Source organism: Oreochromis niloticus, linkage group LG8 (genome assembly GCF_001858045.2).
Source record: "Oreochromis niloticus isolate F11D_XX linkage group LG8, O_niloticus_UMD_NMBU, whole genome shotgun sequence".
Taxonomy (NCBI): Eukaryota; Metazoa; Chordata; class Actinopteri; order Cichliformes; family Cichlidae; genus Oreochromis; species Oreochromis niloticus.
In genome coordinates this window covers 20730923-20746327 of record NC_031973.2, presented here as the reverse complement: position 1 = coordinate 20746327, position 15405 = coordinate 20730923, and the positions used below count along the sequence as shown (strand labels likewise).

The 15405-nt window shown below is 46.8% G+C and overlaps 1 protein-coding gene across 1 annotated transcript; it reads left to right on the top strand.

The window, feature by feature from the left end:
* The first annotated feature begins 2152 nt into the window (after positions 1 to 2152).
* On the top strand, positions 2153 to 15267 carry nptx2b (neuronal pentraxin IIb). The gene is made up of 5 exons (XM_003438564.5): positions 2153 to 3051; positions 3556 to 3775; positions 4114 to 4358; positions 4478 to 4657; positions 13973 to 15267. Exons 1-5 carry the CDS (start codon positions 2611 to 2613, stop codon positions 14201 to 14203), a joined length of 1317 nt encoding a protein of 438 aa, XP_003438612.1. The 5' UTR covers positions 2153 to 2610; the 3' UTR covers positions 14204 to 15267.
* The last annotated feature ends 138 nt before the right edge of the window (positions 15268 to 15405 follow it).

Below are 15405 nucleotides of genomic sequence, written 5' to 3'. Positions count from 1 at the left end.
TTCACAGCCCTCCTCCTCCTCCTCCTCCTTCCATAGACTGGAGCCACTGGCACAAAGACTGCAGAATGAGATATCCCTCTCACTGAATGCCCCATATGATGTAAGAGTTAATCTGACATATAATGTGACTTTCTCATTCTCCTTTGCACTCTATGTTCCCTAAGTAATAATGATCTGCTAAAAGATGTTTGTCTCAGGCTTATTGCGCTGTCCTGTTTGTTTCATCAGTGTTTTTTTTTTCTTTCTCTCCCTGATGGGGGCTTTATCCTGAGAGGGAAGAGTGGATGACACACTGGTTTCCAAAACCACTCATCTGTCCATTAGATATGTGTTTTTCTCAGTGCTCTGCAGCGACTGGCGATGCCCTTATGATGAAGCCGCATCGCCCCTGCATTATTTCTTCCATAGAAAGAAGTGCACTTTCCTTGAGACTGGGTCTGAATCATCAACAATACCCAAAAATCTATTCATGCATCTGAAGCGCCTGTGGACATTCACTCATTTATTTTTTTTTTTTAATATCACTCCTGAGGTCTGTATGAATAAGAGGACATGTTCTCTGTGACACAGGCAAACACTCACAGCAGAATCTCCTCCACGGTGAATATGCTTGTTAATGAAAATCATAATTTTGTAACGGCACTGACGTCCCCAGTTTGTTGGCCGTTGCCAGTAGGTAGGTTATGTCTTTGTCCTATAGTAAACAAAAAGTAGATAGTGAGAGTCAGCGTTAAAACGTTTGTGTTTAATCAAGACGTGTGCACGAGCACAAGCAACTGAACCCCCTGGGCAAACTAACAGCGTTGATGGTCAGTCCCTGCTGCCCATTAATGCTTAAATCATCAAGCAGATTTGCAGTAATGTTCTCTGAAGGTTTTTGGGCCATCGTCCTGCTGAGCTTTGCACTGACATGAACTAAAACTCCGAAAGGTGCCAAGTATCAAACTTTAATTCTAACTTTTATGGTCTATGAACCCTTATAAAAAGAATCTGTGTCTGGACTGGTTGAAACCTCCGTGACACAGTCCAAATGTCTGAGGTGTTAGATGTTTTATTTTAAAAAAAAAAGAAGAAGAAGAAGAGGAGCAAGCCCAGTGATTTCAAAAATGTTCTAGACAAACCACACTTATTTTTTCTCCACAGTTTTCACTTCCATGTTGATTTTTTGAACGTTAAGTTGCATCTTGGTTGGAAACCTGAGTATATCTAACCGTACTTATGTACTGTATGTTGTAACTTTACCCCTAACTTTACTAAAGCTTGCATGGCAATTAAAAATTGTTCCAACTAAAGTTCCAAGAGTGACAATAATTGTTGCTCTTAATGACAATTTTCACAAATCTGGCTGGATGACAGCCACGAGTTCTCTGATTCATGTGCTTCCTAATGAGAGAGCGTGATGAGTCAGACGTGACAGCTTGAAGATGCGATGCCTTCATTTTATTTAACATGAAAATAACTGTAAAATGTTTAGTCTTTTTGCACGCACCAACTCTGCGTGCAATTATCTAAACCTTTGATCATATCTTTGGAGAAAATCAAAATCTCCACGAGCTTCATTTCTGCTGTTTTAAATCCCAGAATTGAACAGTTTTTGCTCAGCACTCGACTGCTTTCCATTTTATCATCCCCGAGTGTAAAACAGCTCTGATTGACTTTGTGGTTTGGATCATGGTTGGATGCCATCTTCAAAGCACAGTGGTAGGCCTTCCAGTCAGCACAACAGGCTTTATTGACCTTTTGCAACTAGGCAGGCAACTGTTGCTAATTGTTTACCACCACATCCTGTTTCTCCACCGTTGGCTTTATTGAAGAGACTCACCTGCATTGGGAATCATTTGTTATGTTTTTTCACAGCTGCAATTCCGTCTCTAAATTGCCTTGAGGCCACGTGTGTTGGTGCAATGTTTGAAAAATTGATGCATCCAATCGATTTATTTTTTTTGATTGCAGGACTTCCATAAATGTGTTCTGAAGTTATTCTATTGTTTATTATCCATACATACCTCAAATTCTACCACATACAGCGCACACTCGCACATATGTCTGGGGATGGGAACCGAGTAAAAAATAAAGCATGATAACGTGTTGGATCATAAGGCATGCGTATGAAAATAACCACGCCTTCTAATCGACCACACCTTTCAATCCTATCAATTTCCGACAACGACTTAGAGTCTTAGAGTCTTAATCAGCTTAACAAATCATCATTTAAGCAAACAGTTCACCTAGACTCGGTGACGTCAGCCTACTACAACACATCCAGGACTTTTCACAGACACCTTTTTTTGGTAATCCTCTTTATCGAGAGGAGCTGTCTGATCAGCACCACACTGTGCGCTCCGTTCGTGCCAGGAATAGTTCCGTTATCACAAGCCACATTAACGGGCTTACACTCCCCTGATCGGATTTTCCACTCCCGATTTTGCCGGTCGGACATCATGTCGCTACTTTGTAGAGATAGTTATACATGATGGTTTTTGCGCAGAGCCGTTTGGAGTACACTTTTACGCACTGAACTCAGCATCGGGCTCCACTTAGAGTGCTGACAATTTAACTGTGAGGTTTTCACCTCTTTCTTCACTTCTCTGAGCGACACAAGCCGCCGGTATGTTTTCACTCTTGTCTGGGGTGTTATGTTTTTGTGCTCTGGGATGTGGTCAGCTAACAAACAGGCAGGCGGACGATGGAAAGCGCTACATCTGCCGGGCAATACCCCTCACGGGCGATGCCAGTTGCCCTGTGACTTTGCTACCCGAGTTAAATGCCGGGGGTCAAGAAGAAGAGCTCAGAAACACGGTCATGCAGCTAAGGGAGACGATTTTACAACAGAAAGAAACGATTTCCAAACAGATTGGCACCATCAACGAGCTTACCACCAAGCTGTCTCTGTGCGCGTCAGCCACCGCGGATAGAAAGTACGACAAAGGGGGAACATGGGGCAAAGACAAACAAAACACGATGGGGGACGTTCCCGGGGATCCAAATGAAACTATCGACACTCTTGGAAAAACCATGCAGGGGCTCAAGGACCGGCTGGAAAACCTTGAGGTAAGCATCATTGCGCAAAGCATTGTGCCAACCTAAAAACCTAGTTTGCTTACGGATTACGGATTTAAGGGGATTAAAACAAACTGTCGATTCGCACAAAAGCAGAGCGTGACTTCTAAGAATTGTTACTGAATTTATCGTGGAGAATCAAAACAGTATGTGGGAAGAGATTATACAGCTAATTGGTTAATTTCCTGTGATGCAGGACCTCGTGTGACCTGCCTTCACTTTGCTTGTGCTTTCAATAAATTGAAGAGTCTTTTGTTCATAGTCTTACCATGACTACCACACAGTATGAAAATACTCTGTTTCAAGCCCAGTATGTGCCTCCCACATTAAAATAAATGAGTGGATTATCCTGACAGGAGAGGAAAACTGACTGAAAAACTTTTATTTAAACTCAATCTGTAAACCTGCCAATCAGTTACACAGAAGCTCACAGCTCTCAGGGGGGCTTAGTGCACATCCTGCTTATGATAACTGGTGATGTTGATCCTTCCTTAGCAACAGCAAATGAGGGCCAACATATCTGGAGCCTCGTTCCCCAGTGAGCTCCGTGACCTGCTGCAGCAACGTCTTGGAGAACTGGAGAAACAGCTCCTGAAAAAAGTCAGCACCTTGGAGGCGGAAAAGAGCATGCTGTCCAATGCCACAGCTGCCTACAGGCTGAAAACAGAGAGCACTCTAAACGCATTGGTGGAGAGGATCAATGAGTTGGAGAAAGGTACAGCCAAGCACAAACTCACATATTTACATTACAATAGCTGTAGAGAACAAATCAAGCGGAAATGTTATTTTGAGATATAAATAGGTTTCAGTGACATACAGCGCATTCAACAGATTGGATGACTACACAGAGAATAGTGCCACACAAAAGGAAAATTACGAGAGTGGAGAAAGGCTGCTGCCCTCTGAAGTTTACTGTGAAACAGAGGACAGGACTCAGAATAGTCAAGGTGATCTTATGAATCACCAAAGGTGAAATAAAGGTGAGAAGATTTAGCCTCATGGGTCATCGCTCCCTCCTTACACCACGGGTCTTTTCTGCCGATCTTATTACAGGCGGAGGTGACTTCATATCCCCAGAGCAGTTTAAGCTGTCCCTGCCCCAGCGTACCAACTACTTGTATGGCCGTATCACCAAGAGCTTGCCAGAGATGTATGCTTTCACTCTCTGCATGTGGATCAAGTCCAGCGCCAGCCCTGGCATAGGCACGCCTTTTTCTTACGGTGTACCAGGGCAAGCAAATGAGATTGTGCTGATTGAATGGGGCAACAACCCAATTGAGCTTCTCATTAATGACAAGGCAAGTAATTAAATTGTATTGAAATAGTGATTTAGTAAAAATCATATTTGTACCAAAACACAAATATGATTTTTGTGTTTTGGTACAAAACACAAAATCATAATTTTTTTTGACCCCAGGTTGCTCAGCTTCCCCTGGAGGTACGCGACGGCAGGTGGCACCACATCTGCATCTCTTGGACCACGCGAGACGGTCAGTGGGAGGCTTACCAAGATGGGGAGAAGCTGGGAGCTGGTGACAACCTGGCGGCCTGGCATCCCATCAAGCCTGGAGGAGTGATCATCCTGGGGCAGGAGCAGGTAATATGATACAGTAAAATCTTTGATGAATGTCTATTTTTAAATTCATCGTCAAAAAAAGAAAGTGTTGCAGCTATGTGCTCTCAACTCAACACGCTCACATTACTGCAAGAAGAAAAAAACTTGAAAATGCTGTACCAAGCGCTTCGACTAATAAGACGCGCTATTTATGAGGTGTCTCTGCAAATTGCAGATGGAAAGAAGAAAATTACCCAGATTTAAAGCGGCACAAATTAGATCCAGGCTGATTATCAGAACAAAACAATTAACAGAAACAACAGTGAATCTATCACTGCCCACAGATGCTGAGGTCTGTCGCTAAATGAATCAATGTATTATTACCTCTGCCAAGCAGGTAATAATGCATGTTTTTATTGACGTTTGTTTGTGTCTCTTTTAATGGCTTTACACAAAACCTGCCCAGTCTATTTTCGTGACACTTCGTGTTGAGGGAAGAAGCCATTAAATATTTGGTTTGCATCCAGATCCCTCTTTAAAAGGCATGAATGGCCGTGGTCTTTGAGTGCTGTTATTGTTAAAAAAAAAATCATATTACTGTTTAGTTCTGTGGGGAATATTTGGTATCCAAATCACTGCTAGTCAAAGTTTACAAAGCAGCATGCAGAATATTTATGTCATTGAAGGGAACCTATTTTCCCTTCCATATTTATATTCTTGGTTTCTGTTAGAGTAGCTTTGCATGATTCACAGTACAAAATAACTCCTACTTATTTCATGCTGGGTTTTGATACATCCCCTCAGTTTCTCTTCTACCTGAGATGAGCCATTTCACCCCTTTTCCTATATAACCAGCCTCCTTTTAAGCCAGCTTTCTTCTGATTGGCTGCCCCTCGCACTCTGTACAGTAGATTGGGCGGGACTGCTATTCTCACAGCGAGAGTTGTGTGTCTGAAATGACCATATTTAGGATATCCACTGTCTTTGACATCATACAGATCCAAGACTAGAAAAAACAGTGTAACTCTGAGCATTTGGAGCCCTCTGAAGCAGGGATTACTGGCACAAATGCTGTATATATGTTGTATATATGCATCAAGATTGAACCTATAATTTTCGGCCTGTTAGTTGATAAGTCATTTTGCTACCTTGAGCAATACTGAAATATCTGAGCCACTAGATGGGCGCTTGAAGAGTACATACATCACCAAAGCCAATGTCAGTTCTCTATCTTGCACTCTATCTTCCTTATATGCCTATGCATCTTGACATCTCCACTAGGATTCATGAAATTTGGCTTGGTAGTTTTATCATACTCTTGATTGCAAACACATAAAACCACTGGACTTTATAGACTACGCCTAACAGGGATTGCAACTGCAGCGCAGACAGATAATTGTGTCCGATGATTGCTTCAGGTCTTCAGGTCAAGCTTCTTAATATTGTGTGAAGATGGTGTGAAAAGGTGCTTCAGCTGTAACAGGATCCAGCCTGAAGTACCAAGGTCAGGAGAACTGTTTGTCTAAGGACTTTGCACTCTTATCTGTCTACCACAAATTTTTCTACCAGACATGACAAATAAATATTAAGTATTTTTCATATTTTCATTTTGAAATCAGCAGTATTAAAATCCATTTCCTAAGTTTTGTTTCTCAAGCAGTTTATCTGTCAGGGGAGAGAGATTGAGTGAGAATCTGAATGTGAGGCAGAGGCTGGCTTAAATAACTGAAGGCAAGCCTTTTATTCCAAAACCACAGGAGATCACAGCAGGTGGCACACAGGGAAGCATGATAGATGCTTTGCCAAAGTGGCATAGGAAAAACAGGACTGTATAAACAAAGAGGGCCGAACAAGGGAACACAGTGGGAACTAAAAGAATAAAAATAAAGGCACGAACCAAAAAACACGCAACTGTAAAACTGAAAATTAAAATAGAAGAAAAGAGTCAATAATATCACAAGAAACAAAACTCACCTTCTGTTCGAATAATAAATTAATCAAATCAGGAATTCAACAATTCAGTGAACACATAATCAAGATTACAAATGCTAGAGGAACAATGAAAGCCAAAGAAAAACCAAATATATTAACCATGAATCTAAAATTCAAATCAACATGAATACCCATGATGCTCTCACATGATTGCTTATATTTGTTAGTGTTATTAAATTATGAAACATAAAGTCTTTACAAAATGACAAATTTCTCAGAAAACAGATGAAGGACTTGACCTCGTGTCCTCAGGGGTCACGTGGCGCTGACACTAGAAAACAAAGCAAGAGCACTGTACAAAAGGCCCGCCAGTTGGCGGACCTGACGAACAGAGCCACATCTGCCGAGTAAATACATCAGCATACAGCTGCCGACCAGCCAATGAGCGGTGAGGCAACCCATCCTCTTCACCAATCAGAAGACACAATTCTACCTCATCATTACGCACACACGTCGACGCAGAGAGTTCGGTCGGAGCTGCAGGTGTGGAGAGTCAGCAGAGTTCACTCACCGTGTGGATTTTCGTCCTTCTAATGCTGTTAGCGGTGTGCGTCCATGGGACTAAACCACACCATCACTTCACCACACGGCATATAGCATTTTACAGCCTGTTAATCCCCTCACTCACATTATGGATGTGTACCTCGGCTTCGTGCTAAATAAATGAGTGAACGACAGATACCTGAGTGGCAGTGGATTTGTGGATAAGCCATCCGTTCTTATCGGACAACCCTGTTGAGATTGTGGATTCATAGAGTCAGCACCTTATCATCTTCATTATTCATAGTCAGGAGGTCAAGTCCATCCCTCTTAACGTGACATCCTCCATTACATGGTCCTTCGAGCCGGATCTTCAGTTTCACAGGCAAGATGGCTTTCTCATCTACTCCTCGTCCTCGTCGCGATGGTCATCGCCCTCGTTACCTCGATGACTTCTTGGTGCAGTTGCCGAGGAGGTCACTACCGCAGGTGCATGTGTCGCACAACCACTCCCCTGATGACCATGGGGCACATCCCAACACCTCAGCCACTCCAGCTGACCAGACCTCTCGGCATGGCACCTCAGACGTGGTATTATCAGCACTGAGAGAAATGCAGGAAGATAATAATCAGCTCAGACGAGAGGTTCAGACTCTGCTTGGTGCTCTCTCTCTCCGGTCCTCAGCCCTCCAGACGTCGCCAGCTCCCCAACCTTCTGCATTAGGCCCCAGTATCCAGGACCAGAGGCAGTCCTTGTGGACTGATTCCATGCCTCATTCTCCTCATCCTGACCATGCCTCCAGGCACTACCCACGCACTGTACGTTCCTTTCACATACCCGAGGATGACATACAGGATTTACCTTGGCCAGAGGCATCACTTCCACTTGATCCTCAGAGTGCTGAGCCATTTCCTGTTCCACCACCTCCGGTGTCAGAAATTCCTGCTAGTGCAGCAGCCTCAGCTCCTTTCAGATGTACGTCACCTTATCAGTACAGTCAACTTCCTGTGACTGAACAGGTCAGGAAAATTAAGGTGACGGACGAGTATGGCCATGGAGCATGTGTGAGGAGGCAGGACACCCCTGAATATGCCGAGCCATACACCTTTCAGCACCAAGAACCAGAAAGTTTCCGGGAGATGACTGGGGACCCACCTCGCTGGCCTCCAACTGATTCCAAAGCCTGGAGGAAATATGGTCAGCACGAACCTCTACCAAGTACAGAGACCGTGTACCGGGGACCAAAACCACACATTCCATACTTCACGTCTGATGACCCCAGCCAGTTCGCTCGTTTGCGAATGGCCCTTGACAATATCCTGCCTCATGATGCAACTGAGCGTTTCAAGTACCAGATCCTAGTTGATCATCTCAAGTTGGAAGATGCCCTCCTGATTGCCGATTCCTACAGCAATAGCCGCTACCCATACAGCCAGACCATGTCATCTCTGATAGAGCTGTATGGTCAACCTCACAAACTTGCCCTGCAGCGGATCACCGACGTGTTGTCGGAGTCTCCGGTACGGAGTGGCGACAGCCGAGCCTTCCGTCTTTTCGCCCTGAAAGTGAGGGCTCTTGTGGGAATGTTGGAACAGCTTGGGAAAGAGGGGAGAGCAGAACTAGAGTGTGGGTCACACGTCACCAGACTGCTGTCCAAACTACCACACAGTCTTCGAGCGCAGTTTAAGCGGTTCATCAATCCTCTTCAGACACCCATCCCAACCTTAGCAGATTTGGCAGAGTGGCTTGAATATGAAGTCCGCATCCAAGATGATGATGTGTATTTCCATCATCCTCAGCAACCTCGAGAGCCACGTGTGGATCGTGGGAAGGGTGCCAGACCCAAGCAGAGATCTGCAGCGGCAACCACAACCGTCTTATTGGGCTACGACCCTCCCGCTAAAGGCCCAGAGCCTCCAAAACAGGCATCACATCCAGTTTCCAAATCGGGGAAGCCAAAGAAATTCTGCCCCTTCTGTAATAATCTTCAGCACTATTTCAATCAGTGCACAGATTTCAAGAAGCTCAATACGGAGCAGAAGTTGTCTTGGATTCAGACAGGCAAGCGGTGCTGGAGATGCGGAAGGGACCATCCCGAGGCGCAATGCTACCTGAAAGCTAGGTGCCAGCAATGCAATCAGGTGCATTTGGAGATACTCCATGAGGTTAATGCATCACGATCCAGAGGATCTGACAGACCGGCGGAGGAAGCTGTCCAACCCGTCACGTATTACGTTGATCCAACCTGGGGACCAGTTGTGTGCTACTGAAAATGGTCAGGGTGTGCCTCTATAACGGCAAAAGGAAGCTGGAGACATACGCCATCCTAGATGATGGGTCAGAGCGCACAATCCTTCTTCACAGGGCTGCCCAAGAGCTGGGCCTTCAGGGACAGAGGGAGGAGTTGGCGCTTCGAACCATCCGACAAGACATTAGAACGGTGGAAGGACATTCCGTTTCCTTCTCTATAGCCTCCGCCACTGACCCTCGGAAACGGTTCCGGATCCAAGGAGCATTCACTGCCACTGAGCTTGGGCTCGCCAAACACTCACATCCAGCTGATGCACTGCAAAGGTCCTACCGCCACCTGCGAAGTCTTCCACTTCATTCGTTTCACCAAGCTCAGCCATTATTGTTGATTGGCTCTGACTACCCACATCTCCTGACTCCAGTAGAGCCTGTACATCTGGGACCACGGGGAGGACCAGCTGCACTCAAGACACGGCTGGGTTGGACTCTGCAGGGTCCAGCCAAGGTTCTTCTACATCAAGCCTCCACTCCTCAGTGTCTACTCACAAACACCCTGACTCCCAGTGCTGAACTTCTCAGTAATGTAGCCAAGCTCTGGCAGATGGATGTTCTCCCATACCAGAATGAGAAGGTGGCCACACGTTCAAAACAGGATACCATGGCTGTCAAGACACTAGAGGAGAAGACCATTAGAGTGGAGGTGGATGGTATCAACCGATATGCCACCCCGTTGCTGTGGAAAGAGGAACCAGTCCCGCTTCATTCCACTAAGGACTCTGTCCTGGGTCACCTGCGAGCCACAGAGAAGCGCCTCCTGAAGGAGCCTGTCCGAGCAGCCACCTATAACCAGGAAATTCAGAAGCTGGTGGATGCAGGCTATGTGAGTAAACTGACCAGTGCAGACATGGAGAGAGATGACAGCACCTGGTACATACCACACCACATGGTTCATCATAATGGAAAGGATCGCATTGTCTTCAACTGTTCTTTTGTGCACAGTGGAACCAGCCTGAATCAGCATCTCCTAGCAGGTCCTACCCTAGGCTCGACGCTCCTGGGTGTGTTACTTCGCTTCCGGGAGTATCCCATTGCGGTGAGCAGTGACATCAAGGGGATGTTCCATCAGGTCCGCCTCTTGACTCAGGACAAGCCTTTCCTCCGTTTCCTCTGGAGAGATATGGATCGCACGAGGCAACCAGATGTCTACGAATGGCAGGTGTTGCCTTTCGGGACGACATGCAGCCCCTGCTGTGCCACCTATGCTCTGCAGCGGCACGTTCTGGATCACAGCAGCCCCAGCGAAGATACCCGTCACACAGTGGAGAAATGTTTCTATGTTGACAATCTCCTCCAGAGCTTTGCATCATTTCCCGAAGCCCAGCAACTGGTTAACAAAATCCAGCAGTTGCTACTCACCGGTGGCTTTGAATTACGACAGTGGGCTTCCAACTACTCAGAACTCATCAGTCATATGCCACCTGGATTAGTCTCACAGAGCAGTGAACTGTGGCTTTCCCCTGATGGGACTGATGTACCAGAGCGGACGCTGGGCCTGCAATGGCACTGTCAGTCTGACGAGCTCAGATATCAGAGTCGGCACACTGAGCAGTCGGGGGAGGCCACAATGCGCAACATCTATCGGGTTCTGGCCAAGCAGTATGATCCACTTGGCCTCCTCATCCCTTACACCACTCGGGCCAAAATCCTGGTGCAGCATCTCTGGCGGAAAAGGAGAGACTGGGATGATCCGAATCTGCCAACCGACCTGCTGCAGCTGTGGCACGCATGGGAAGGTGAATTGATTCAGCTCCCTGATGTCTCCCTGCCACGTTGTTATGTGCAGCCAGAGACAGACCTATCCCTTTGCAAGCAGAGTATCCACATCTTCTCCGATGCATCTGAGAAGGCATATGGAGCTGTAGCCTACCTTCGGACAGAAGATCATAAGGGGGGAATCCAGGTAGCCTTCCTAGCCGCCCGATCTCGAGTTGCTCCCGTCCGTCAACAGTCCATTCCGAGGTTGGAGCTCTGTGCTGCTCATGTGGGAGCCCAGCTTGCTGCCGTTCTCAAGAGGGAACTCACCCTTCGTATCTCAAGCATTGTCTATTGGACCGACTCCACTACAGTCCTGAACTGGCTCCAATCCCAATCCTGCCGCTACAAGGTCTTTGTGGGCTCTAGAGTCGCAGATATTCAAGAGCTAACTGAAGGGGGCCTGTGGAGATATGTCAGATCAGGCGACAATCCTGCCGACGACATCACTCGAGGATTAATGCTCTCGCAGCTCACCACTCATCATCGGTGGTGCCGGGGCCCACCTTTTCTCTGGCAGACGGCATCATACTGCCCAGAGCTCCCGAACCACGTTTCCCTTGATGATTCATCAGAGCTGCGGAAGGAGAGCTTCTGTGGAAACATCACCAGAATATCTGATCCACATCTACCTGATGTTGGTTCTTTCAGTGGCTTCCAGGCCTTCCTGGAAGCTTATGTTCGAGCCGTCCATGGGACAGCAGCTGACTCGACACCCACAGCAGAGGATTACAAGCAAGCGGAGTTAGCACTCCTCCGGAAGGTACAGGAGGACAGTTTCCCTGAAGATTTTGTTCGGCTGTCATCTCACAAACCGGTAGCTGCCAGCAGTCGCCTACTTGCCTTAGCTCCTGAGTATGACCCAGAGGCTCAACTGATTCGTGTAGGGGGGCGGCTTCGCCGATGTGAAGCCCTCAGTCAGGACATCTTGCATCCTGTTGTTCTTGACCCTCATCATCCTATCACAAAGCTCATCATCCAGGATTGTGATCGCCAGCTTGCTCACCCGGGCTCCGAGAGGGTCTTTGCTGAGCTCCGGCGCAGATTCTGGATACTTCGGGGACGAGAGGCCGTCCGGAAGCACCAGTACGACTGTCCTGAATGCAGGAGGTGGCGCAGCCAGCCGGTCATTCCCAAGATGGCTGACCTTCCCTCATCCAGTTTAAGACTTCATCGCCCAGCCTTCTATTCGACTGGGGTGGACTGCTTTGGCCCATACCTTGTCAAGATGGGGCGGCGTACAGAGAAACGGTGGGGGATCATCTTCAAATGCCTAACGACCCACGCAGTCTACCTTGATCTGCTTGCCAGCATGGACACCGACTCATTCCTGATGAGCCTGCGTCGTTTCATCGCGAGACGTGGGAAGCCTTTCGAACTACTGTCAGATCAAGGTACCAACTTCAGAGGTGGTAGTTCTGAACTCCAGGAGGCTTTCAACGCACTCGGCCCAGCTCTGAAGTCACAGTTGGCCAGACAGCAGATTCATTTTCGTTTCAACCCTCCACAGGCTCCACATTTCGGTGGTTCCTGGGAACGGGAGATTCGTTCCATCAAGTCTGCGTTGCATACCATTCTAGGCTCGCAGCATGTCACCGAGGAAGTCTTCAGAACAATACTCAGTGAGGTAGAGAGCATAATCAACTCAAAGCCGCTAGGTTATGTCTCTTCAGATGTAGCAGATGCTGATCCAATTACTCCCAACATGTTGTTGATGGGGCGGCCCGATTCCAGTACGCCACAGGTCGTCTACCCAGAAGCAGAACTCCTGAGCCGTCGTAGGTGGAGGCAGTGTCAAGCCTTGGCGGATCAATTCTGGATCCACTACATCCGGAATTATCTACCTTCACTCCAGTTGCGGCACAAATGGCAGCAGGAAAGAGATGAGTTGACTGTTGGCACTATCGTTCTCATTGTGGACCAGCAGCTCCCTCGTGCCCTCTGGCCAGTTGGTAAGGTCATCCAAGTCACCCCTGGAGCAGATGGCAGGGTTCGGACCGTTCAGATACAGGTTGGGGACAAGACATATACACGACCAGTGGCACGACTTATCAGACTTCCAGCTCTTCCACCGGAGTCTACTGCCTGACCTTCCTGAGTGAAGTGCACCTTTGCTCCGCAAAGTTGGGGGCGGCTGTACAAAAGGCCCGCCAGTTGGCGGACCTGACGAACAGAGCCACATCTGCCGAGTAAATACATCAGCATACAGCTGCCGACCAGCCAATGAGCGGTGAGGCAACCCATCCTCTTCACCAATCAGAAGACACAATTCTACCTCATCATTACGCACACACGTCGACGCAGAGAGTTCGGTCGGAGCTGCAGGTGTGGAGAGTCAGCAGAGTTCACTCACCGTGTGGATTTTCGTCCTTCTAATGCTGTTAGCGGTGTGCGTCCATGGGACTAAACCACACCATCACTTCACCACACGGCATATAGCATTTTACAGCCTGTTAATCCCCTCACTCACATTATGGATGTGTACCTCGGCTTCGTGCTAAATAAATGAGTGAACGACAGATACCTGAGTGGCAGTGGATTTGTGGATAAGCCATCCGTTCTTATCGGACAACCCTGTTGAGATTGTGGATTCATAGAGTCAGCACCTTATCATCTTCATTATTCATAGTCAGGAGGTCAAGTCCATCCCTCTTAACGTGACATCCTCCATTACAAGCACTTTAAAAGACAGTACAAAAGTTTAATGAGCAGTTCATTCCCACTGACTGGCTCTTCCTCCGCGCTGGAACAGGTAATTACGTTTGATGATGTTGTTGTCGATGCGGTTTAAATTCACATCCTGCTGTTTATGGCTCTTCTAGGACGTGGTGGGCGGGCGCTTTGATGCCGGACAGGCTTTCGTGGGCGAGCTGAGTCAGGTGAACATTTGGGACCGCGTTCTGAAGCCCGTCGAGATCCAGTCTATGGCCAACTGCACTTCGTACGTCCCCGGGAATATCGTCTCCTGGCTGGCGAGCAACGTCGAAGTTTTCGGGAGGGGAGCGTTCAAACGGCCCTTGGAGATATGCCAGGAGAGGTTGCCCAATGCTTAAAAAACCTCTCAGCCTGTCATTTGATTAGTTAATGTTTCCATCCATTCAACTGTTTTTTATTTTAAGTAGTCTGTTCTTACTGTGAGGCAGCTTGTTCATTTTATTTTTTTATAGATGGATGCTTTTCGTAGTCTGGTTTACATGTACAGCTTTGGGATTACTGAACCGATTCTGAAAAAGGACAAAAAAAGACCCCACTGAGATTACAGCTGTAACATTTTGACCATTTGGTGTGATCCAGCGTTCAGGGCCGCACATCTAAGTGTGTATTGTTTCGGCCAGCCTGGTCACAATCACCTCTGCTCGCTGTTTCCAGTGGCAATTAGAGCGCTCCTTAGTGACAGCAGTTTCTTCATCACGATTAGGATACTTGACTTCAACAGCTGTAGTAACATAGTCCCCGCAGGTATTGGTGCTAAGACGTAAAACGACCCCCCCCCCCCTCCCACACACTCACACACTCACTCCGAAGCTCTGAAGTAATGAAAATCCATTCTAGTGCAGCACGCTTGTAGTAAGACAAGCACATTCAGGTCCAGACCGACGTTGCCATTAACATGTGAGCGAGTGTTGCGTGCTGTGTAGGAGGAAAGATTAAAAGGGTGGCTAATGTTATGCCACCTCTTTAACCAGGCAATAGCACTGAGCCAACAGCAATCTGATCCTCACATGTTTGGCTCTTTTAAAGGGATAATACTAAAAAAAAACAACAGAAAAACCCAAAGAGCATATTTCATGTGGCACTGATGGATGAAGCACATCTGTGATAGAACTAAATCTCTGTAAGACATGCTGCTGATTTCATTTTATAGCTTACGTAGTGAAAAACAAAAGTGGGATGCATATCTCAATGCGTATCTCTCACCAGTGCTGCTGCTTATCACTGTTCTCTCTTCCTGGCTTTTTCCATCATAGGAAACGGTGATTCATATTGAAAACATACACACAGCTTCTGTGTTGTGAAGAAGAAGAGTAAAAAAATCAATTAAGACCTTATAACATGTGCTTGAATGTAAATTTGAATGTAACTTTCCATTATGTAGTGTCTCTGTCCAGAAAAAAAATGTATTTTTTTAATGTGGTCTGTTTTTAGCACATTTGTAAGGCTTTCTCCACCTTGTCCTGTGGCCTTTTCATATAAGTGCCATTAAATGTTTTCTAAGTGTTTCCAAATGTTTACCATGTACAGAAAATGTGGAAAA

Bases quoted from the DNA above. Each gene is read 5' to 3' on its own strand.
- nptx2b (XM_003438564.5), top strand. From the start codon at position 2,611: ATGTTTTCACTCTTGTCTGGGGTGTTATGTTTTTGTGCTCTGGGATGT. The intron at 3,052-3,555 runs GTAAGCATCATT...ATCCTTCCTTAG, and splicing joins ACCGGCTGGAAAACCTTGAG to CAACAGCAAATGAGGGCCAA. The intron at 4,359-4,477 runs GCAAGTAATTAA...TTTTGACCCCAG, and splicing joins AGCTTCTCATTAATGACAAG to GTTGCTCAGCTTCCCCTGGA.